The sequence below is a fragment of the Dendropsophus ebraccatus genome, chromosome 2 (assembly GCF_027789765.1).
Source record: "Dendropsophus ebraccatus isolate aDenEbr1 chromosome 2, aDenEbr1.pat, whole genome shotgun sequence".
NCBI lineage: Eukaryota > Metazoa > Chordata > Amphibia > Anura > Hylidae > Dendropsophus > Dendropsophus ebraccatus.
In genome coordinates, this window is record NC_091455.1 from 209,140,342 (window position 1) to 209,166,271 (window position 25,930).

Below are 25,930 nucleotides of genomic sequence, written 5' to 3' on the forward strand. Positions count from 1 at the left end.
GAATCCGGCCACAGGCGGCAGCCAGATGACCCTCCGCACCGCACAATGCACAAATCAGCTTAGTGCAGTTTGCACTAAAGTGGGTGGGATCCCCACACCTGTGACACAGCTTCGGCTGTCCCTGGTAAAAGACTTGGATCCTATCGCGTCCGAGGAAGGCAGCAGATGGAATGTGTGCGACAGTGTTGCCTGAACGACGGAGGCGAACGGAAAACGTCCAGGCTCCGGACCAAATACCATGCTCATCCAGATTTTTCTTGGGGATGTCCGTCACCTCCCCATACCTGCCTAGCCAGGTCATGATGTCATAGCAAGAAAGCGACTCGTTGCGCGTCAAAACGGTCACTTTCTTGACAGAACTCTGACGGGATACCGCCTTTACAGCGAAATCCCGCCACACAGGCTCATCCTTCACCAACTCGTGATTGGACCAGAAGAGCTCAAGTCCCTCTGGCTTCACAAAGCTGATGTCGAATTCAGAGGTACCGTAGGGGTGGATCAGGGCAAAGATGTCATTCGCCCTGAATCTCATCTGGAAGAGAAGCTCCACCACCTTTGCCCTGGATGGGCACGCATCACTGCCTCTCCATACCAGACGGGCCACGTTCCTACGGCCAACCTCCTGCCCGGGTGTCGGAAGGGACCAGACCACTTCCCCATTATGCTCTCGGAATGCCCCAAGCCCATGTCTTTCTACGTAGAAGGACAGGTCGACCTCCCGGCCCTCTACTTGGAGCGTTCTGTCTCCTCTCCTCAACGCCTCCAGGAGGCGTCGTTGCAAGTTACCTTCTCCTGGATTAAGAGATGAGGATCCCCTAGTTCCCCCAGCAGTGACGTTGGCATAGCTCCTTACTGGAGCGGCCACCACTGGGGGGGCAGCCGGACCATCCCCACTACCCCCAGCAACCACAGAAGAAACATTAACACCAGGATTAATCATTTCCTGCCTAGCTGGGCTGGACTGGCCTACCTGTAGTCTGGCTGGCTTTATTACATTACTACAGGATATATTAGTAGTAGCTCTGGCATTAGCAGTGGCATCCTTGGCATCCCCGGGCACATTTGACTGGGCAACCGTCTTCCCCTTAACATGGGGAGATGCAGCATTGCCACCTGTCCGGCCCTCAGCCTCAGCCAGCACCTCTGCCTCAATCTCCTGCACCGCCTGAAGCATGGCTTCATTAATGTTATGGCTGTCAGAAATCTGTCCATGTCCATTGGTGTGTACCTGCGGCACCAGACAGGCACCTGACATTACAGTCTCTTTACTGCTTGCTCTGTCCCCGGCAGTACGATTATCGCTGGCGCTTGTGGCTTCTCCTGAGGCCTGCACACTCCTCCCTTTGCCTGCAGAGGAGCATCCTGCAGCTCCAGGTCCACTCAAAGGATCGCCCACAAGCTTGGTTTTGATGCCCGACCGCCCGGGCAATGTGCCAGCCGCTGGCACTGGGACACTCCTCCCTTTACCTGCAGAAGAGCGCCCTGCACACGTCACCTCAGCCACCAAACTGTCCGGCCCCCCGGCCGCTCCTACACCGTTACCGACCTCACTACCCTGACCAGCGAGGCCGGCACTCTCCGCCATCTTGGTTGTACTCTTACTGGCTTTCTGGCCCCGCTCCACAGTAGCAGAAGCGGGGACAGTCAGATTACCAGTATCTGCACCCTGAGACGACTTTCCAGCCGCCCCAGACTGCACAAAGGGAACATACACGAGGTTCACCTGCTCTGCTGGCTTCTTCCTCTTTTTTCTGCCTTTCCTCTTCTTTTTAATTAAACTCTCCATCCCCAGGTCATCTCCAAAGCTGAAGTTCTCCATGTGCACTGGGGATTCAATTTGTTTTATCTGTGCAAGCAGAGCTCCTCCAGAGTCGTTGTCGTCATCATCATCATCATCACCACCATCATCATCCTCTGTAGAGCCTTCTCCTGAAGATGTTGGTAAGGCCACTTGTCCTGCAGGTAGACTCAGCTGGGACTCATCCACCACTTGTGCACTGGGGGATTTTGTAGCCAAGTCCTCCAGACTCGCTGTCACAGTGGTCTCTCCAGCTTCTATGTCTTCTCCTTCCTCTTCCTCACTACTGCTCTCACCATCTGCGGAACAATCACCCCCATCATCCTCCTCCTCCTCCTTCTTTGGGGATTTCATACTCGCAAATCTGTCCGCATTGAGGAGCTTCTCTCTGAAAATATCGCTGCCCTCCAGGATAACCATCCTCTGCAGCTCCAGCTCTCTCACCTCCTGCTGCAGAGACTTCACCTTGGCTGTAAACCCAGGCTTCTGCTTCTTTGGGGCTGAGCTGGCTCTGTGCTTAGCAAAGCTCAGGTCTTCTCTTAACCCCTTCAGTATCTTTCCCAGCTGCTCATACTCAGTAAGCTTTGCAGCTATCCTGGTGCCATAGGTGGCTGCAGACTCCCTGGGCCCCCTGAGACCCCACTGCTCCACCACCTGACTCTCCTGGGAGCCCCTCCGTGCAGCTGCACCTGCACCCCGTCTTCCGCTCACCTTACTTGCAGGCTTTGTATCAACATCAGAAACCTTGCGGCTTCCACCCGTCGCTGGAAGGGCTGGGTCCACATTGCTGCGAACCCTACTCGATCTTCTTACCCCTCCAGCCGGAGCGCTGGCCGGTAGCTTACTCTCTACACCCCCCGCCGGCCTTGACCGGGAGGTGGAGGTCAGGGGATCCATGCTGAAGACTCTCCCAGGAAGCTGCCACCTTCCTGGGGAAGCAGGTGGTAAATCAGCCTCTCTCCTCCTGGAAGTCTGGATGTGTGGAACTCAGCAGCAAACACAGACACACCCAGTAACCACACCCTCCAGAGCTGCACTCAGTATTCTGCTGGTGGGGTCACTGTGTACATACATTACATTACTGATCCTGAGTTACATCCTGTATTATCCTCCAGAGCTGCACTCAGTATTCTGCTGGTGGGGTCACTGTGTACATACATTACATTACTGATCCTGAGTTACATCCTGTATTATACTCCAGAGCTGCACTCACTATTCTGCTGGTGGGGTCACTGTGTACATACATTACATTATTGATCCTGAGTTACATCCTGTATTATACTCCAGAGCTGCACTCACTATTCTGCTGGTGGGGTCACTGTGTATATACATTACATTACTGACTGGCTTCCCCTATAATTATACAGTAAAAATGAAAGAAGAAAAGTAACAATATAAACATATACTTTGTTCTGTATAAATAATAATTATATGGAGATATTTTTTATACTTTTACCTTGAAGTTCTCGTAGCTCCGAACGGCAGAAATCTCTGTAATTCCGATAATTCTGATATGACAATGAAAGTTGCAAACGCGGCTAAACACGGTGATTATGTCTGGGAGATCTTCATTATTATGCAAATGTGGTTGCGGCCTCATAATGACACGTTTAGTATTTTAATTCTCTGCTTGAGCTCGGGATTGTTTTTTTTTTTTTTTTTTTGCCTAATTTGCTTGTCTATCCTGTGATGTCTTTTTGCCGACGCAGAAGAAAAGCGCCTGCCGGTAATTGAACGTCCTCGTTCGTCTGCCATGTTCACCTTATTGAAATATTTGCTTAGTGTCACTAATCGAGATGGGTGTTTGCTTTACTGTTTTGCAGCCTTGTGACGGGAGCGGATTCCGAGAGCGGTCAGCTGTGCCCATCCGACAGGCGGCAGAAGGAAAAACCTGCCATATCGCCACCGAAACCGAACCCTGCGTCTTGAATAAGAACTGTTTCCATTATGAATACAATGTGACGGGTAGGTGGCGGTGATATGCGTGTCGTTGTCTGTAGGTATAAAAGACCATTGTGTATGAGAGAGATAAACTGTTGTTTGCTATGGGTAATACTCATGGGCGTGACCTTGTAAAGCAGGGGTGTGGTTATGCAAATTGCAATTGCATAATGCGCTGTAATAGGAGACACCTAGTGGCCATATGTATGTAGTGTGCCAGGGGCCCAGCAAACCAGAGGGGCCTATTCAGACACAGTGGAAAGAAGGATGTCCGGCTCCAGATATCCAGTCCCATGAAAGCAAACTTTACTTGAAGATGAAACAGATACTCCTAGTCCAAAGGATAAACATGTTTAGGGCTACATGCCCTTTAACTTGATCACCACCACCATCCAGGTTTCCCAGTGGAGGTTCAGTGAGCTGCCTTACTTTCACACTATTCAGACACAGTGGTTCAGAAAAGTCCTGAATCCAAAGGAAGAATACATCCGCCTATGCTACCATGTGGGCACGGAATGACACACGATCAGGGAGTTCAGGTCCAACTAGTAAGAGAGCTAGTTGTCCGGGAGACCCTCAAGGGACACACAAGCAACTTGCAGTAGAGACTTTGCCTTTGAATTTAGCTAAACTATTGACTGGTAGGCGACCTTAATACACTTGTAGAATCCTTCAGAGGTAGCAGAAGAAGAGAAGTCCCCCAGCGTGAATAGGTTCATCCCGTCCTTCACCGCAGCTCCATGCAGTGCTCCATGGCTAACAAGTAGTAGTCAGAAGAAATAACAACAGTCCCACACAAGGCTCCTGGCGGCCGAATAGGGCCTGGAAGAACACTGTCGCAGGCTCTGTGGAGATACTTTCTCTCATACACTATGAGGAACTAAACTGACCTACAACCAGTCCCACCCCACTACATATTTATAGATAGGGCCAACAGGAGGAGATCTGATTGGGCAATAGACTTAGAATAACCCTCTGTGATAGAGTACAGCTCCTGAGGTAGCTAGCTCAGGGATTGGTTACTAGAAATCAGAAGACAGTGGCAGGAAATACACAATCAATAATTGAGATATTAGTAAACCCTTATACATTTTGGGCTATCAGCCATGCAATAGAACAGTGACATCTGGTGGTGAGAATCGCACACTACAGCCTTAAGCCTCAGAGGTTATACACAATACAGAACCAACCTATTCTTGTTAAGAAAAGACAGTGGACCCCGCTCTGGGACACTGCATGTATAACATTGGTTTAAACTTAGACAACTTTAAAAAAATAAAATAAAGCGAGAATATTGCAAAACTGCTTGCGATCACACCCTCTGCTGATTTCCCCGTACATGTACGCCTTAGCGTCGTTAGGGGCATTCAGAGGGGGGCCGCGCAGCGACCTCGCTCGAAACCACCACAATCTCAGATTCTATCTGCAGCCCAGGACCACCGCAATTAGCGGGCACGGAGATAGGTGATTTAAATGCAGCTGTCAAAGTTGACAGCTGCATTTAAATTGCAGTTTTCCCCCATCCGTGGTGGTCTAGTGGCAGGACCTTCCCGCCGCGACCGTGGAGGAGTGTTCCCTGCATGTGAGCCAGACAGGGGTCTGCGCCGTAATGGCGCTGAACCCGGATCAGCAATCTATTGCTCTCGGCTGCAGCAGCCGAAAGTAATAGAACAGCGATCTCATGAATCTATGCAGTATATCTATATATCTATACTGCATAGGTCTGAATGAGAGATCACTGTGCATATACTAGAAGTCCCACAGGGGGAATAACCCTAACCTCATGGGAATAACCCTAACCCCAGGGGGGAATAACCCTAACCCCAGAAGGGGAATAACCCTAACCCCAGGAGGAATAACCCTAACCCCAGGGGGGAATAACCCTAACCCCAGGGGGAATAACCCTAACCCCAGAGGGGAATAACCCTAACCCCAGAAGGGGAATAACCCTAACCCCAGGGGGACTTCTAGTTAAAGTAAAAAAAAAAGGTTTTTTTATTAATAAAAAAATCCCCTCCCCTAATAAAAGTCAGAATCACCCCCCTTTTCCTATTTTATAAATAAAAATAAATAAATAAACAAACATGTTTGGTATCGGTATTGGTGCATAATCGCATGAACTATTGAATTATTACATTTCTGGTCTCGCAAGCTAAACGGCGCAAGTGCAAAAAAATTCCAAAATGCAGAATTGCACATTTTTGATCTCATCACATCCAGAAAAGTTGTAATAAAAAGTGATCTAAAAGTCGCATATGCGCAATCAAGGTGCCGAAAGAAAGAACACATCATGGCGCAAAAAATGACACCTCACACACCACGCTATAGGCATGGTCATAGAGCAATTTTAAGGAACATTTATTTTTTTTAAAAGGTTTTTTCAAGTTTTTTTAAAGCCACCAAATAAAATAAAAGTTATACGTGTTACACATATCGTCGTAATCGTACGCCTTTAGGAACATGTATAACAAGTCAGTTTTACCCCAGGGCGAACGGCGTAAACACAAAACCTCCCCAAATTTAAATTTTATTTCACCTTCACCACATATAATTTTTTTCTGGTTTCGCAGTGTACTTTATGCAAAAATTCAGCCTGTCATTGCAAAGTACAATTAGTGGCACAAAAAATAATGTGGGCTCATGTGGGTTTCTAGGTGAAAAATATGTAAGTGCTATGGCCTTATATACACAAGGAGGAAAAATCAAAAGTAATGCAAAAATGGAAATTGGCCCGGTCCTTAAGGGGTTAAAAGTCTGGTGACAGTTCTCATTGGACAGTCCTCATCTTCCTGCATTTCTTCTCCACATAGACTGGAGCACGTGTCAGCTAAGTGACAAGGCCGTGTGTGGAAACGGAATGAAGACCAGGATGCTGGACTGCGTGCGCAGTGATGCCAAGTCCGTGGCCTTGAAGTTCTGTGAGGAGGTGAGCGCTCTCTGACCGGCCGTAATGTCCGAGGATGCTGGGAAGTCTTGCTGTCTCTAGGTTTTTGCAGTCCATTTTTTTAATGCATTTGTGTGCGTCTGTTTTAATCAGTTTTTTATAATGTAAGTAAATGGAAAAACGGATCAGAAGGAATACACACATTTGCATCCATCGTCTATCCATTTTTTTTTTTTTTATGCAAAAACGTAGTGTGGCCCTATCTTTCCTGCACCAATCTTCTGTTCTTTGCTGGTCCTGCCATTTTTCAGAACTCCAGTGAAAATTTTTATTAAAGTATTGTATTGCCCCCCAAAAGTTATACAAATCCCCAATATACACTTATTACAGGAAATGCTTATAAAGTGCTTTTTTCCCTGCACTTACTACTGCATCAAGGCTTCACTTCCTGGATAACATGGTGATGTCACTTCCTGGATAACATGGTGATGTCACTTCCTGGATAACATGGTGATGTCACTTCCTGGATAACATGGTGATGTCACTTCCTGGATAACATGGTGATGTCACTTCCTGGATAACATGGTGATGTCACTTCCTGGAAAACATGGTGATGTCACTTCCTGGATAACATGGTGATGTAAATTCCTGGATAACATGGTGATGTCACTTCCTGGATAACATGGTGATGTCACTTCCTGGTTAACATGGTGATGTCCCTTTCTGGTTAACATGGTGATGTCACTTCCTGGATAACATGGTAATGTCACTTCCTGGATAACATGGTGATGTCACGCCCCGACTCCCAGAGCTGTGCAGCTGTGGCTGCTGGAGAGGATGATGGCAGGGAGATGCTCAGTGTCCCTCCAGTGCCCTGTGTCCCTCAGTGTCCCTCTGCCATCATCCTCTCCAACAGCCACAGCCCGCACAGCTCTGGTAGTCGGGGTGTGACATCACCATGTTATCCAGGAAGTGACATCACCATTTTATCCCAGAAGTGACATCACCATGTTATCCAGGAAGTGACATCACCATGTTATCCAGGAAGTGACATCACCATGTTATCCAGGAAGTGACATCACCATGTTATCCAGGAAGTGACATCACCATGTTATCCAGGAAGTGACATCACCATGTTATCCAGGAAGTGACATCACCATGTTATCCAGGAAGTGAAGACTTGATGCAGTAGTAAGTGCAGGGAAAAAAAAGCCCTTTATAAGCATTTCTGTATATTAATAATTTGTATAACTTTTGGGGGGCAGTACAATACTTGAATAAAAATTTTCATTGGACTTCTCCTTTAATCTTTTAAAGAACTCTACATTTAAAGAAATATCCAGTTTGCGGTTTTGTCTATCTGCAATACCTATAATATAGTACGGTGAGTGTGCTAGTCAATCTGGGTCTAATGCAGAAAGTCATTAAACCGCTACTACAGTTATTACAAACTATGACCAAAAAAGAACAAATACTGATTTTACGTAGCAAAACAATCTTTATTAAATACACATTTAAAACAATTCATATATATTTATAAAAAAAAGAGATAACCAAACATTAAAAAAGAGAACGGCGGCTGTCCTGGAGGTGTTTCTATTATGTGCTGGGATCCCTTGACCTACAACTTGAAGTGCACTTGATGCGTTTTTTACTTTTTTGTAATGTTTGAACTGCACTTTATCTTTGTACATAATATGATGAAATATTTTTACACACTTTGCACTTTATCACATTTATTTTTGCTCACGCACTTTTTATACCTGTCACATGAAGCCCTTCACATTACTCCTCATTATGTTTAGCTTTTACACATGAAATTATATTTATAGTTATATATATTTTTATAACACATTTAGGCACACCATAAGAGAACGTATCCATATAGTGATATGAATTCATATTTTTATATATACACACATAATTTGATATATAGGATGATACTATATATACCCTTATTAGATGGGACGTCATTACCCCCGGACGAAGGCAACGAAACGCGCGTCGGGGTGGTGGCGTCCTGGAGGATTTATACGATAATACACTGTGAAAGGTATCTGACTGGCTGGACCCCTGGATACGATGGGGTGGTAATATTTAGGTGAAGGGTAGATAAGAGGTTAACTAACTAGCTGTAGGGTTGTTTATGAATTGAATCCACTAGCACTTTATTTTGCAATACAAGTAATATAATACGCTACTGTAGGAGATTTCAGAATTTATCCCCCTGGTTTGTGATGCAAGTTGTAGGTCAAGGGATCCCAGCACATAATAGAAACACCTCCAGGACAGCCGCCGTTCTCTTTTTTAATGTTTGGTTATCTCTCTTTTTTATAAATATATATGAATTGTTTTAAATGTGTATTTAATAAAGATTGTTTTGCTACGTAAAATCAGTATTTGTTCTTTTTTGGTCATAATTTAAAGAAATATGTAAATAAGCCTGTTAGGAGCACTTGGTATGTTACTCGCCCCCCTCCCCCACCGCCTCCTTTGGTCACGCCTACCTAAAGGATACCTGCTAAATAAATAATAGAATATGCAGAGGTAGGTGTGACCAAGTGAGGTGGCGGGAGAGCCGGATGGTCCACTGGGGGCGGGGGGCTGAAGAACGCCCCGAGGGCTCCTAACAAGCTCATTTACATTTTTTGTTTTACGTAAAGATCTTGAAAATAACAGGTCAGACAAAGAGCAGAAGACTGGGACGGACGGATGAGGTAGGCGGCTGCAGGAAGATATCAGCAGGTTCCTCTGCACAAACCTGCTGATAATCTTCCTGAAAGAAATATAAATAAGCAGCTTTACTGTAGTGAAAAAGTCACATAAAAGTTCATTAAAGGGGTACTCCGGCAAAAATCTTTAAAATCAGCTGATTACAGAAAGTTATACAGATTTGTAATTTAAAAATATCATTTATCAGGACTTATCAGCTGCTGTATGCCCTGCAGGAAGTAGTGTATTCTTTCCAGTCGGACACAGTGCTCTCTGCTGCCACCTCTGTCCATGTCTGGAGAGGTTTCCTATGGGGATTTGCTGCTGCTCTGGACAGTTCCTGACATGGACAGAGGTGGTAGCAGAGAGTACTGTGTCAGACTGGAAAGAATACACCACTCCCTGCAGGACACACAGCAGCTGATAAGTATAGGAAGACTTGAGATATTTTAATAGAAGTAAATTACAAATCTAGATAACTTTCTGAGATCAGTGGATTTCAAATAAAATTTCACCGGAGTACCTCTTTAATCACACACACACACACACATAAAAATCCCTGATCATTCCAGTTCAGTAGGTGGGGTGGGGTATAGCAGCCCCTCATACTGGCAATTAGTTATAGTCCTAGCCTCATAGCTTATACCGAAATATATTTTCCCCTTGCAGCTCGGACTGGAGAAGACCTGGCAGATGAACACCACCTGTGTTGTCGAATGTCCTGTCAATTGTCAGCTCTCTGACTGGTCTCCATGGTCCAAGTGCTCGACAGGCTGCGGCCTTGCAGGTCTGTATTATGTATAGCCGCCCATAGGTGGGAATGGTTATATTGTTTAGTTTAATCCTAGTAGATGATATAATGTCATCTATGATGGTTTATATGTTATGCTGATGTAGCAGGGGTCTTGGTATACACCAACCGGGGTCTATTGTCAGGTGAAGGTCCGAGTTGAACATCAGTAGGAAACGTGTTTTGTTACTTTTCACAAACGTTGTTGAACTATTTACATACAGAATTGATGCTTATTAGCGGGAAAACTGGAATTTTTTTCTCTTTCACCGGCCCTTATATAGCCCCCCTCCGTGCTCTCCCCCAGTAGTAAAAAACAAACACTTATACTCACCTGGGTCTAGCGTTTCCTCTTCTCTTCGTTCTTGTGGCCGCACTGCAGCAGTCACTAGAGCAGAGGCAGAGTGCGGCCAGTGAGGGGTGACTGACAGGGAGAGAGCTGATGGCTTCCTCTCTGTCAGTGCTGCTGCACGGTAACTATGAGCGCTCATTACGAGCACTCATAGTTACTGTGCAGAGTGCGGCTCAGTATACAGGTATACTGAGCTGTGGCAGGGGTCCAGACAGCTGGCCTCCGTGGTCCGCCAGTTGAGGACACCTGGTATATACTATAACTCCTGGTAATACCACAGTGTTATATCAGTGGTGTTATGTAGGACTGCTAGGGTCAGACATAGACATTGGAGGGCGCTATGCTGTCTCACATATAATTAGACCTTGTTAAATGACGTCCAATAGTGAGGTAGGATGAAGGGGCAATACTGCTCAACACCCTTGTTGCCTTTACTAGAAAACCACTTAAAGGGGTACTCCAGCAAAAACTAAATCTTTTAAATCAACAGGTGTCAGAAAGTTATAGAGATTTGTAATTTACATCTCTATAAAAAAAATCTCTAGTTTTCCAGTACTTATCAGCTGCTGTATGTCCTGCAGGAAGTGGTGTATTCTTTCCAGTCTGACACAGTGCTCTCTGCTGCTACCTCTGTCCATGTCAGGAACTGTCCAGAGCAGGAGAGGTTTTCTATGGGGATTTGCTATTGCTCTGGACAGTTCCTGACATGGACAGAGGGGGCAGCAGAGAGCACTGTGTCAGACTGGAAAGAATATGCCCCTTCCTGCAGGACCTACAGCAGCTGATAAGTACCAGAAGATTTTTAAATAGAAGTAAATTTCAAATCTGTATAACTTTCTGACACTAGTTGATTTCAAAGAAAAAGGGTTTTGCCAGAGTTCCCCTTTAAGAGGAAATCACTGAATACAATACTATACCTGGCCACTAGGGGCCATTCAGTCAATTCAGCAGAATCCACTAATCTAGTCTTAGTATCCAGTATTAAGAGTTCCTGACATGGACAGTATTTCTTGCTCCCTAATATATTGTTTTTTGGTTTCCTCTCCCGCAGGGAAGATGACGAGGAGGAGGACGGTGATCCAGCCATCCCAAGGGGACGGGAGACCGTGTCCTCCCCAGATGGAGCAAATCAAGCCGTGCCCTGTCAAGCCGTGTTACCGCTGGCGGTACGGCCGCTGGTCCCAGTGTACGGTGGAGGTAATTTCCATCATTATTCTTCTTTCTTTCACTTATATTATATTATATTCCGGACCCCCCCCCCCCCCCAGCCGATATACACGGGATGGATAAATCACTGACTACCGATATCTCCTGCCAGGATGCTAAGTGCGGAGAAGGCACCAGGTTCAGGAACATCTCCTGTGTGGTGTATGACGGATCCCGGGAAGATTCAGGGAAAGTGGTCGATGAAGAGTTTTGTGGAGAAATAGACCTTGTGGTGGACGGAGACAAGAACATAGTCCTGGAGGAGTCGTGCACCGTGCCGTGTCCAGGTATACCGCCCCCTCTATGTAACCAATGTATTAGAGTGTAGAGAATACAGGGTTATTATGGGCTCTGTATGGAGTAATATACAGCTGGAGCTCCATCTAGCTGACATTGAGGTCACTGGGCGCCATATAGCACCATGTCAGGTTAAGCTGGGTTCACACTGCGTTTTTGCAATCAAATTTTTTTTTTTGGGGGGGGGGGGGGGAGGGACGGATGGAAAAAATGGATGCATGGATTCCATTATTTAAAAAAAAAAGGATCCGTTTTTTTTTTTTTTTTTTTACGGACACAAAAATGAGGTTGACTACGTTTTTGCCTACGTTAAAAAAATAGTTTTGTTTTTTTTTCTAATGGAATTCAATAGAAAAACGGATCAAAACAGATGCACACACATGCATCCGTTTTTCCATCCATTTTTTCATCCGTTTTTTTGCAAACAACGGATGAAAAAAACGGATAGCAAAAACGTAGTGTGAACCCAGCCTTCTCGTTACAGCTGATAATTGGTGATCCAATAGATCAGAGCAGTTTATTGTTAGGGGGGAGGGCATCTATCAAAAAGGGATTGCTAAGAGCGCAGAACTCTTCAATACATTGTGCTGCTGCTAGCATTGACTTCAGTGCAACACATTTCACTATTCTTTTCATTAAAAAAAAATATGTTGTGTGAACATAGCCTTAAAGTGATGACATATCTCTATTCCTGCTAGTTCCTATTCTATATTTAATTTTGAAAAGTCTTCTCCAATTCAGGAAGTCAGAGACATATTACCAGCAGGTGGCACTGAAGTCCTTCCATTTCACATTGCTACAATTTGATACATTATGTTAATGGTTCTGTAGATATATATATATATATATATATATATATATATATATATATATATATATATATATTCACAGCGTGGAAGCCATCTACATACATCAGCCCCCGGTGACAAGTGTCTGACATCGGCTGTTTAAGTAGCTGATTAAGCGATGCTGCCTGCTAGTTTTTAATAATATATAATTTAATTTAGCAGCCGGTGCAGTCCCCACAGGCTGGAAATCTGGGCGGCCCACTAGGCATTTACCTGTTTGCCAGATTGTCAGTCCGGGCCTAGGCCCACCATCATAGGGTGACATGTAAGGTTGTAGTTTCTAATTTGGGGCTCCCCATATGTTGCAAGGTTACAACACCCATCATACCCTTTTGGGAGATGCTGGGAGTTGTAGTTTTGCACCAGGGCCCTTCACTCACCATATATCTAGGCAGAGGGACCACAGCACACAACAGACGCCAGGGTCTACATCTGCAGCTATGCCACCATTGCTCTACGACACACCCTATCATTTCTCCCCGTAGGTGACTGCTACTTAAATGAATGGTCTGAATGGAGTTTGTGCCAATTGACTTGCGTCAACAAACAAGACCTCGGGTTTGGAGGGGTTAAAGTGCGATCAAGAGCCGTAATAATCCAAGAGCTAGAAAACCAACACCTGTGCCCAGAACAAGCCCTCGAGTCCAGGTCATGTCATGGTAAGTGACGCTTGTGTGACCACACGTGGCATAGGTATGCATTGTACACACTATTGTCCCATACCTGACTAACTTGTAAGCACTAGATGTGGGGACTGGCAGAGAGAGAAGTAAAATGAGGTTTAATTTTGTAATTTTTAAGAATTTTAACTTCTATGTAAATGGTCGCAGCATCTTCAACAAACTCCATAAATCAATAGTACAAGTGAAAATAAGAAAACAGTGTAATATATCTTACTAGAGAAAAATGCCACTTTCTCTACTTATCAGGCTACTTTCTTTCTCCTCTTCCTAACCCACCTTCACTCTCACAGATAGCTAAAAGTCCATCTTGAGAGATCAGATGGACTATCAGCCCCCTGAGGGATCAGGTTACAGCTGCCTATAGAAATCTATGGAGAGTAGAAGGGAGGAAGAGGCTGTGATATGGATGCAGAAAGACACACAGAGACACTGCTGAAAGCAGAAGCAAGTGTTATATCTCCCTGCTGCTAGATACTCAGCTTAAATTGCTCAGTACTGTTCTATAATGTCCTCCATATTGTTTCTGCTTCTGAGGGTGTGCTATATAGATATAGGGGAGAAATCATAGCAGGTAGTGTACACCAACTAGATCAGGGACAAATGTTAATTTTGGATAAATACATATATGTGCATACATAAACATACACATATACATACACATACATATACAAACACCAGACATACTGTATATACATACACACATATATATACACAAACACACACATACATACATACATACATACATACATACTTATATACATATATACATATCCATACAAATACATATACAACATACACAGACATACATATATACACATCTGTGTATATATATATATATATATATATATATATATATAGGCATATAAATACACATATTCAGACATACACAACTATATGAATATCCTAATTTCCATTCTTTACTTTTATATTCATAGATACATACACACACATACACATACATATATACATGCATACATACATATACATACAGACATAAATACATACACACAAACGTATACACACCTACATGTACATGCAGATAAATAAACACATATATACATACAAACATATATACACACATACATACATACACATACATACACATACATATACATGCATACATACACATACATACATACATACACATACATACACATACATAAACATGCATACATACACATACATATCAAGCATAAATACATACGTATACACACCTACATATACATGCATATAAATATACACATATATACATACATACAAACATATATACACACATACATACATACATACATACATGCATACATACACATACATCCAAGCATAAATACATACACATACATACATAAACACATGTATACACACCTACATATACATGCACATAAATATACACATATATACATACATACAAACATATATACACACATACACAACTGTATGAATATCCTAATTTCTATCCTCCTGCTGATTCTCCATCCCTCTCACCATTCTCTATACAGACGGTCAGTGCTTTGATTACAACTGGTTGACAAGTTCCTGGAAAGGATCTTCCCGGATAGTTTGGTGTCAGCGATCTGACGGATTTAACGTGACAGGTTGTTATAACATTTCACATTTTATCCATACAGTTATTACATATAATGTTCACATTTTCTATAGTTTTTCCATAAATTAATGTCTGGAACCCTTAAAATATCTGGTTTTATTATAGGCATGCCTTATGGGTGGTTGGGAACTGTTTCTCATTGAAGAGATATACTTTTAGGCAGTGTTCCTTGGGAAAAAAATATGCAAATTAGATTCTGGCTTGGCTAGTATGAAACAGTATGGGATTTAGAGCTCTGGTTTTAACCCTGCATAGTGTCTTGTCCAAAGGAGCGATCAGCTGATCACCCTGGATCCAATTTATGGAACTCCATACAATAACTTACAGGTTGTCCTATACGGTGCTCCTTTATATAAATGGCCAATGATGTTATACCTGGACCGGTTGGGTTCACCACCATGGGAGCCACTCCTTCTCAGCAGCTTATAGCTTATGTTATTATATATCATAACATCCCTAGAAGGTATACGGACAGGGGTTGGCTTCACTGTACTTTATATTTTGTGACAATATATATTATATTACTTTGATTTTTTTAGGGGGCTGTTTTGAAGTCCTGAAACCAGAGCATGAAAGGATGTGCAGCCCGCCATGTACCCAGCAGCATTCGTATTGTACCGAGGTACGTAATGACAAATAAGCAGCTATTATATGGTAGTTCCACAACATTTCCTATATAATCCATAACTGAGAGGACGCTGTCTGGGGAACGGCATGCAGTTAATTGTCAGATAAGTGTGATCAATGGCTTGTCGAATTCCCACTGGTGAAATTTTAATTTCTTCAAAATCGGGTAATGGCTTGGCTCATAATTTCACTGTTCTTTTATAGCTTATCCTATTAGCCTCCTGCTATCAGCGAGACTGCCGATGCTGCCGCCACGTAATGGCTTAAATACTTAAAGAAAAGTTAACTCTGTGTCGGGGTAGATGCCAGGGCCGATTGGGAAAAAATGTATTTTTCTCTCCAAAACCTATGTAATGGAGACATAATAGATTAAAAAGCGCACCATGGAGGGATTTCCGGGCCTGATTCTCGAGATTTAGGCTTAGCTTCTAGCAGGGATAGGGATGGGAGGGGGAGTGAGGAGGCGTTACAGCTCTCAGCACTTTAGAAGCTTAGGAACACTTCTTTGACACTTTGCAGCAGGGAATAAAAATAATTTTTCTACATTCTGGAAGCACAACTTGATATATGAATGGTACCATGTGTTTAATGCTTGTTCTGTGAGCTCCATGTTGTAGAGCTGGAGTAGCTGAGCAGATTGATATATAGGTTTATGGCAAAAGATTCAGTAGAACTTGTCTAATTCATTGAAATCCCTGCTTAGGAACCTAGTGGGCTGTCCTACACTCATACCAAGCTGTCAATCACTGAGTAGGACCACCCACTAGGTTCCCAAGCTGAGATTTAAATCAATCAAATACAAGTACTACTGGCTCTTCTCCCATGATACTATATATTAATCTGATCAGCTTCTTCGGTTCTACCAACTGATGCCTAAATCAAACCCTACTTTGAATTTTTTATTTTTTTTATTTTGTGCTGTGCCACATTCTAAGCAACGTTTTCAGCTGATTGCTATATGAAGGCTTGTGTTTCATGGGTTGAGTTATATTTTTTATTGATTATCCTTTATTATCTTTTTGGGAGGGTTCAACTGAAAAAAAAACAAATTCTACCATAATTTTTTAAAAAATGATTCTTTAAATAAGGTACTATGGGTCTATACAACTACAGCAATACCAATATGTGTATTTTTATGTTGGGGGGGGCATGACTGCTGGGATCCCTGTGGATCCTAATGATGCAGTAAAGTTTTAGCCCCCAAACAGAGGGGACTGCACAGGCGTGGCCACTGCTCCATTCATTCTTTATGGACCCTGCGGCTGAGTGCTTACAAAGTCCATAGGGAATGAATGGGGCGGTGGCTGCATATTAATGATGGTTGTAAAAAAAAAAAAAAAAAAAAAAAAAAAGACTGAGGTTTTAAATATGACCATTTTATTTTTTAAATTACACCAAAACATATTTTGTGTGAACATAGCCCAAGGCTGGCTGCAACATGACTAGATAGATACAAGCCCTATCAGAGTTCATAGGGATACAATGCTCAGCAAGGCTTTCCCGGCTTCAGAAGATCAATCTCTTCCTCCTCACATTACGCTGTGATCCAGGAGACAGGTAGAAAGCGCAGACATCAGACACCTCCGCTCTCCTAACAACAATTCCCTGGCAATCTGTAGGAGATGAAAGCAGGAGGAGCGCAGTGCGGCCGATCCTGTAACCAGCATGCCAGTGGATTTGTAGCATTTTATTCTTCATTCTCACACACAGAATATAGAGAGGCCCGCCGGGTCTCCTGTCCTCGCCTTTGTTTTTTGTATTGTAACAATTTTGTAAAGTTGTAAAACATGTTCAGCCTCACTAGGGGATGACACAATAGCTAAATAAATTCTTTTGTATATTGAGTATATATGTTTCCATGGGACTGAGGTTGGTTTTGCCTGCCACATCTAAGAGTTTAGTCCTTCTATATCCACCCACCATAGTGGGATATGTCTCAGTAGTGCAACCGCTCTATGATGGGATATTCTAAGTATCTCTCAGTAGTGCAGCCCCTCCATAATAGGATGTTATGAGAATCTCTCAGTAGTGCAGCCTATCAATAACGTGATATGTTATCAAAATCTCCAGTAGTACAGCCTTTCCATAATGCAATATATTAGAATCTCATAGTAGAACAGCCTCTCCATAATGGGATATATTATTAGTATATCTCAGTAGTGCAGCCTCTCCAAACTAGGATATGCTATCAGAATCTTTCAGTAGTGCAGCCTCTCCATAATGCAATATGCTATCAGAATCTCTCAGTAGTGCAGCCTCTCCATAATGGGATATATTATTAGAATCTCTCAGTACTGCAGCCTCTCCATAATGGGATATGTTATCAAAATCTCTCAGTAGTGCAGCCTGTCCATAAGGGGATATGTTATTAGAATTTCTCAGTAGTGTAGCCTCTCTATAATGGGATTTGTTATCAGAGTCTCTCAGTAGTGCAGCCTCTCTATAATGGGATTTATCAGAGTCTCTCAGTAGTGCAGCCTCTTCATGATGGAATATGTTATCTGAATCTCTCAGTAGTGCAGCCTGTTCATGATGGAATATGTTATCTGAATCTCTCAGTAGTGCAGCCTCTACAAATTGGGATATGTTATTAGAATCTTTCAGTAGTGCAGCCTCTCCATAAGGGGATATGTTATTAGAATCTCTTAGTAGTGCAGACTCTCTATAATGGGATATGCTATCAGAATTTCTCAGTAGTGCAGCCTCTCCATAATGGGATATGTTATTAGAATCTCTCAATAGTGTAGCCTCTCCATAATGCAATATGTTATCAGAATCTCTCAGTAGTGCAGCCTCTCCTTTATGGAATATGTTATTAGAATCTCTCAGTACTGCAGTTTCTCCATAATGGAATATGTTATCAGAATCTCTCAGTAGTGCAGCCTCTCCATAATGGGATATATTATTAGAATCTCTCAGTAGTGCAGCCTCTCTATAAGAGGATATGTTATCAGAATCTCTCAGTAGTGCAGCCTCTCCATAATGGGATATGTTATCAGAATCTCTCAGTAGTGCAGCCTCCCTATTAGGGGATATGTTATTAGAATTTTTCATTTGTGCAGCCTCTCCATAATGGGATATGTTATGAGAATCTCTCAGTAGTGCAGCCCCTCCATAATGGGATATATTATTAGAATCTCTCAGTAGTGCAGCCTCTCCATAATGGGATATGTTATCAGAATCTCTCAGTAGTGCAGCCTCCCTATTAGGGGATATGTTATTAGAATTTTTCATTAGTGCAGCCTCTCCATAATGGGATATGTTATGAGAATCTCTCAGTAGTGCAGCCCCTCCATAATGGGATATGTTATTAGAATCTCTCAGTAGTGCAGCCTCTCCATAATGGGATATGTTATCAGAATCTCTCAGTAGTGCAGCCTCTCCATAATGGGATATGTTATCAGAATCTCTCAGTAGTGCAGCCTCTCCATAATGGGATATGTTATGAGAATCTCTCAGTAGTGCAGCCCCTCCATAATGGGATATGTTATTAGAATCTCTCAGTAGTTCAGCCTCTCCATAATGGGATATGTTATCAGAATCTCTCAGTAGTGCAGCCTCTCCATAATGGGATATATTATTAGAATCTCTCAGTAGTGCAGCCTCTTCATAATGGGATATATTATTAGAATCTCTCAGTAGTGCAGCCTCTCCATAATGGGATATGTTATGAGAATCTCTCAGTAGTGCAGCCTCTTCATAATGGGATATGTTATCAGAACCTCTTACATCTATAGTTGTTGGTGCTAAATTCTAATTCCTTTTCCTGGTTTTTAGTCTGGATCCTGCGGCTGTGAAGACGGCTACACAGAAGTCACCTCCTCAGATGGCACTCTGGATCAGTGCACCCTGATCCCTGTGGTGGTGATGCCCACAAGCGGAGACAAGAGGGGAGACGTCAAAACGAGCCGCGCCATTAACCCAACCCAACCATCCAGCAGTCAGTCCGGCTACGGGGGGAGGACCTGGTTTCTGCAGCCATTCGGGTCAGGTTAGTCAAAGCTTCAGCATAGAAGAATAACACGGTAATGGGGCAGCTCCATTACACTTACAGGTGTGTCAATTATAAATAATATTTTTCTCCCGGACTTTGTTCCCCAGTACGGTGGAGCCAGTAGCGGCAGCGGTGTATCAGGGAGAGCTCTTACTGGCTTCCCATGAATACAGCTGACTTATAGTGCCACCATCTTTGTAGCCATAGCCCCCTTTCCAAAATCCTGCATACACCTAAACAGAATAGAAATAATAAAAATGACACACAAAGATGTATAGGGAGGGACTAGAGATGAGTGGATTGGTCCAAATAAATTTAGTCTCAATCAAAAGTGTTCCCCCAGGCCACCACCCCATCTTTTTTTTTTTTTTTTATTTTTTTTTTTTTTAACTTTTTGAGTGATTCATTCGAAATGAATAACAATTTTCAGTTTCGTTTGTTAAAATACCGAAATTCTGGAAAATTTTAAATCGATTCAAATTGTTTTGGTCATCTGTAGTAGAGATGGCGGTGGGGAGGAATGGGACTGACGTGGACACGTAGCAGCTTTAATACGACTAATCCCATACAGTATCTGTTAGTACTAACCCCAACTAACATTTCCTCTTTCCAGATGGGAAGCTGAAGACTTGGGTGTATGGGGTCGCTGCCGGCGCCTTTGTCTTGCTCTTATTTGTGGTTTCTATGATCTATCTGGCTTGGTGAGTCTACGTGTTGTTGTCTAACCAGATTTTATATGTGTTTTGTAATAATTTCCTGTGAGATTGTATAGTCACCCACATGCACGCTGCTTCTGTTCTCATGATCAGTGGGGGTCCCAATGCTTGCACCCCATGGATGATCTTTCGGCTCCCAGAGTTCTGATGCGGGCACATCAGCACGCGCCCGCATCAGAACTCCCCACAGCACACTATGAAGCTTACGGCCGCAGCCGCTCACTCCTTAGTGTGCACTGACAGGGTTTTCTGTCAGTTGTTTGCAGCACTGATAGGGATCCCAGCCGGAACATATACTTTGTGTATACGTGCCGGCCGGGACCCCATAGACAGCAAGCCAGCGTATTTTTCTGTATTAATTACGGCCGTTGGTGCAATTGGCAACAACAGCCGTAGAAAAACGAAAAAATACATTTTGGAAATAACACTTTAATATTATTTCCTTAAGTTTTTTTTCTGGTATTCATGAACGGATTATAGACTTAGACAAGAGACTATGGCCACATTTGGGTTCAAAATGGCAGTAGTAAAAGAAAAAAAAAATGCCGAAAAAACGGCCAAAAAAGACATTGTGTGGTCGTGGTCTTCCATGCATTTTGGGTCTGTAGCAATGTATGACTAGTAAGTAGTACATTACTAAGTCTATTAATAGTTTTTAAACTTTCCGATTAAATATTTCCATCTGTTTTGAAAATTTTTATTTACTCCCTTCTAATTTCCAGCTATTCTGGGGTCTTCTGCTGGGCATTTGAAAAACGGTGGCTGCAAAAGTTACATGCAGCCCTAGGGAGTCTTGGAAATCCAGGTTTTCCCACACTCCCTGTCCTACATGCAACTTTTTTTTAGCCACCGGACCCTGGCATGCTTGAGTTGCGCTCATCTCTAGCCACTACATAATAGGTGGAGCCGTTTGCTTCTGGTTCGGTTCTGTATATCTGTGGGCTCTGGCAAACAGCTGATTGATGAGGTGCTGAGCATCCAATCCTTTCTGATCAGATGTTGATGTTTATATCTATGAAGAATAAAAGTTATGTGTTACCTACCCCGATCCTGGAGCTTCTACCTTTACAGGAAATAAGGAAATCCCGAGGATAAAAAAAATCTACAAAAAAAAAATCTTACAGCTGGCAGGGGCAGAAGGGAATTTGATTAGGAATATGAACTTACCCCTCCCCATGCCCACAGTGAGTGGCGAGACTGGCCTCAAGTCCCCCGCTGGGATCTCCGGTGCTGACATGTCATGGCCAGGCTGATGTACTAGCAGGACGCTGCTCCAGTCACTGATTGGCTGAGCGGCCAGTCCATCAGCCGGGACAGGCATTTTCCGTGACGTCATCGCAACTCGAGAAGAAATGCCTTCCAGTGGGGGTCCCAAGGCCGGTCCCAACGCTCACTGCAGCCACCGAGAGGTAAGTTTGTACTCCTAATCAAATTCTCCCTGTCCCTGCCGGGTGCTAGATTTTGATAATGGCCGGAGATTTCCTTAAATGTTCTATAAACATTCACTCGAACTATCTTTATTTTTAATTTTTTTTTAATCAAAATATTTAGAATTTTTTTATTCCTTATTTACAGTAAAAAGCCAAAGAAACCACCAAGAAGACAAAACAACCGCCTGAAACCATTGACTTTGGCTTACGACGGAGACGCAGACATGTAAAAAGGAAACAAAAAAAAAAACTTGACAGCATACACATTCCCTCTCTGAAAAAGTGACGACGTAATAACGTTGTGAGGATGAACGTCATTGCGGCAGCTTAAGCACAGTCTATAGAAATGCAACGTTTCTGAACCCCAAAAAACTTTATTTGGCGGGAAACTTCTAATCTATGTACATACTACTTGGTCTGTTGCAAGACTCGACCTTAACCCCCATATAACCAATACGCATGAACCTTCACCATACACCGAGATCTCGACAATATGGACATCGGATATCTTACGTCTCTGGCATCAGATTGGGGTTCGATGTAAATAACTCTATGATGCAGAAGACGGATCTTCGAGAGAAAAAAAAACAAAAACAACACTTGATCAGTTTACAGCCATGTTTTCAGTATGAACTTAAGGGGAAAAAAATTACGGGACCACAGGACCAATCAAATTTCCAAATGTTTTTTTTGTGCCAGAACATCATAAAATGCGTCGGCGTCCTGAAATGCAGTATTTTTTAGTATTGACCCTCTGAAGTGACACCTGTAAATTACACCACGTTTCTACTTTCTCTAACTCTCCTAATCTTGCCTACATCTTGTTTTTTTTGCTGTATGTAAGGCAGGACTTGCACTATATTAGTGCAGCATGTTATGCACTTATCTAGAATTGCCATAGAAAATGCCTCTTTTCATAAGGGATGGTGTCTTGTGCTAGACGCGCCAAGTAGACATTTTACAGTTGTAAAAAAAAAACAAAAAAAAACCTGGACGAGAGTAGAGTTTTGCGATGGGATCTACAATCTGTACATAAATCCGCTCTTTTCTAGTTAGATGATGATGTGTCTCTTGTTTGTCAATAACTCTCCATGTTTAGATTTGATATGGACTCTTTAAGTTATCGCCATCATAAATTATCTGTACATTACATTCATGAAAGCGACAGCCCAGAAAAACTTATTCGGAATTTTAAGTTATTTAAAAAAAAAAAGTTTTAAAATTTTTAAAAAATTACAGTGTCCTTATTTTAAATAAATTTTATCATATTTAAAGGGGGGGGGGTACACTTTTGAAAATCGCTATTTTGTTAGTGACAATAATCTAATCAGAAAGTGCTTGATGTCCCAGTGATCAGCTCTGATCGGTGAGGGAACCTGGTAGTAAGTGTTCGGTTTTTCTGCAGCACCACTGCTGGTGAAATGAAGCATTACATGTTGTCCATACAAATCAAAGGGTTGTCTGCATAATACAGGTCAGGATAGGTCCTCCAGAGCGTGAGATGCTCTTTGTAGAGAGATGAGTATGTAAAAGTTAATTTTTTTAATTGGACAACCTCTTAACTTTTTGACTTTTCTGTTTTACCTATTTTATTATTTAAAAAAAATATTCAATGTATTTGATGTAACAGTTCCACAATAACTTCGATTAAATTAGTTATATAACAATTACCAATAAAATTACCTTGTGGGTTGTCCAAAAACATCCCGATGAAGCAGCCAGTCTTCACCATCAAAGTCATGAGAGTCTTTCCATATTATCATGTTCTTTTACCTCCCATGCCATGTCAGGATCTCTTACAGCAGTGTTTTGATAATAGTCATGTATCATAGAAAGGTCCTATGGGGAAGGAGTATAGAAAATCAAAAACTTTAACCACCCAAATATACAACCGGTTTGACAAAAAATTTTGTGCCTCAAATTATATGACTTAGCGAATATTATAGTGCATACATTTTTTTTTAACCCATTGTTGCCCCAAACCTCCGCGTTTTAAGGGGTATTCCAGCCAAGAACATTTATCACATAGCCACTGGATAGTCAGTAAATATAAGAGTTTAGACTGTTAGTACAGTCACTCACCACCAAAATAGGGCTCCCTCCACAACGAGGAGATGGTATGGTGCAGACTACTAAGGACCACATTACACCGGACAATTATTGGCCAGATAGGTCACCCTGTGTAAGAAGGGAAGAGATCAGCAAGGAACTAACGTTCTTCGACTGATTGGGTCCTTCTGACCTGTTTTTCAATCATCGCCCATTGGTTATAAATCTTCCTGCACATAAAGGAGTCAGTGACCGATGGCTTATTGATGCCAATCGGCCAACAAACAATCCGGCCATCAATGCAGCCCTTCCTGCTAGAGACGTTTGATCTATAAGATCGGCACTGGTTTATAGATGGCTCAGCCCATCTTATACACCCAAAGACCTGACCTTGGCAGCGGCTCCATATTAACTCTTTACTATGTCTAAGTGGTGGGCGAGTCAAGGGACTGGGGTAATTATTGAGAGTCCCAGACCTTCTCCCTGCCAACCTAACTTTTAACACCAACTTACTAGATGTAATACATCATAACTGTTTTAGCGTCATGTAAAGTTAGTATACCCCCATCCACTGGTCTTCTGTGTATATTAAATATAATATTTAAAGAGGTTTTACAGGATTAGAAAAACATGGCCGCTTTTTAATTTTTTCAGAAACAGCGCCACCACTGTTCACAGGTTGTGTTTGGTATTACACCTAAGCCCCGGTTTAATAGAGCTGAGCTGCAATGCCAGACACATCCCTTGGACATGTGTGATGCCCTTTTAAGAAGAAAGCAGCCATGTTTTCTAAGGCTATAATGCTGGACACACCATTTAATGGCTTGTAATGGGATTTTGGACATTTGTTCTACACAATGCTATTCAATACGCTGAATACAAATATTACAAATCTCCATTTTTATATGTTAGATGGTTTATGTTCCATTAACCTCATCCTCTTTTTAAGTGCCAAATACCGGAAACTGATGGGGAAAAAAATGGGATTTTTTTCCCCAAAACTTTATTCATATATATAAGATAATTTTAGTCTTTCTGTATGTCGAAATTGTGTTTAATATAATTTATAAATTAAAGTTTCATGTATTATGTTTATTTTTATTTTAAAATCTAACCTAAAATTATTTTCTATATTTTTCATCATTAAATTTATTTTTGTTCTTGTGCAAAACTATAAAAGCGTTTAAATATTTATTTTTATTATTTTAATTTGAATTGTAATTTTATGTCTCACGTCATTATTTTTCTTATGTATTTTAAATTTTTTTTTTACATTACTTTGTGAGAATTTTTTGTAATTACTGATTCGTTGTCATCACCAAACCTGAATTAAAATATTATTATTCTTTTGATTTGACCGCAAGCCTAAACACTAAACACTAACACTAATTTTAGATGCCATGAAAATTAGAGGAAAAAATTTGTTTGGAGGAAGTAAACTGACGTGGGTCTGAATTTAAAAAAAAAAAAAAAAAATAGGCTACGATCACACATCTTCCATTTGCCGTTGGACGGCCGTCAATTTTAGAAGAAAATACTCATGTATTATGCTATTTACATCAGTTTTTTGCATAATACGGGCATATTTTTGTCTTGAAACGACGGCCGTCCAAAACGACAGCTGTAAAATGGCAAAAAAAAAATAATATGTGTGGACGAAACCTTAAAGAAAAAAAAATTTATATGCATTGGTCCAAACTGGTTTCATTGTCATGAGTGACCCTCAAAATGATCAAATATACATACAGAGTGGGCATGCTCGGCAGGTTTATCCCCATAGAAAAAAGGAGGCGTATGCTTGATTTCGGAACTCTTAATTTTAGGCAATGGCGGAGATCACACAGGATGGACATTTTCCTAACTAAACTGATGGATAAACCATAAGGCTATGTTCACACACCATCAAAATGATAGCCGTTTTTATTGGATTGGACCGTTATAATTTAACAACAAATAACAGACGTTATTTTATAATTCGTATAATATTAATGGCAGGTTTT

The 25,930-nt window shown here is 42.1% G+C and overlaps 1 protein-coding gene across 4 annotated transcripts in view; it reads left to right on the forward strand.

The window, feature by feature from the left end:
• The window catches only part of THSD7A (thrombospondin type 1 domain containing 7A), a 270,999-nt gene extending 245,960 nt beyond the window's left edge, over window positions 1-25,039 (forward strand). For 3 of the 4 annotated variants that reach the window (XM_069959351.1, XM_069959350.1, XM_069959349.1), the window contains 11 exons: window positions 3,622-3,763; window positions 6,550-6,665; window positions 10,005-10,122; window positions 11,529-11,674; window positions 11,796-11,970; window positions 13,314-13,487; window positions 15,008-15,103; window positions 15,654-15,736; window positions 19,519-19,732; window positions 20,349-20,436; window positions 22,027-25,039. In XM_069959351.1, the coding sequence (XP_069815452.1) occupies window positions 3,622-3,763; window positions 6,550-6,665; window positions 10,005-10,122; window positions 11,529-11,674; window positions 11,796-11,970; window positions 13,314-13,487; window positions 15,008-15,103; window positions 15,654-15,736; window positions 19,519-19,732; window positions 20,349-20,436; window positions 22,027-22,111 (1,437 nt within the window). In that variant the 3' untranslated portion in view covers window positions 22,112-25,039. The remainder of the gene's footprint in view (window positions 1-3,621; window positions 3,764-6,549; window positions 6,666-10,004; window positions 10,123-11,528; window positions 11,675-11,795; window positions 11,971-13,313; window positions 13,488-15,007; window positions 15,104-15,653; window positions 15,737-19,518; window positions 19,733-20,348; window positions 20,437-22,026) is intronic. The other variant, XM_069959352.1, reaches the window with a different exon arrangement.
• Window positions 25,040-25,930: the final 891 nt, after the last annotated feature.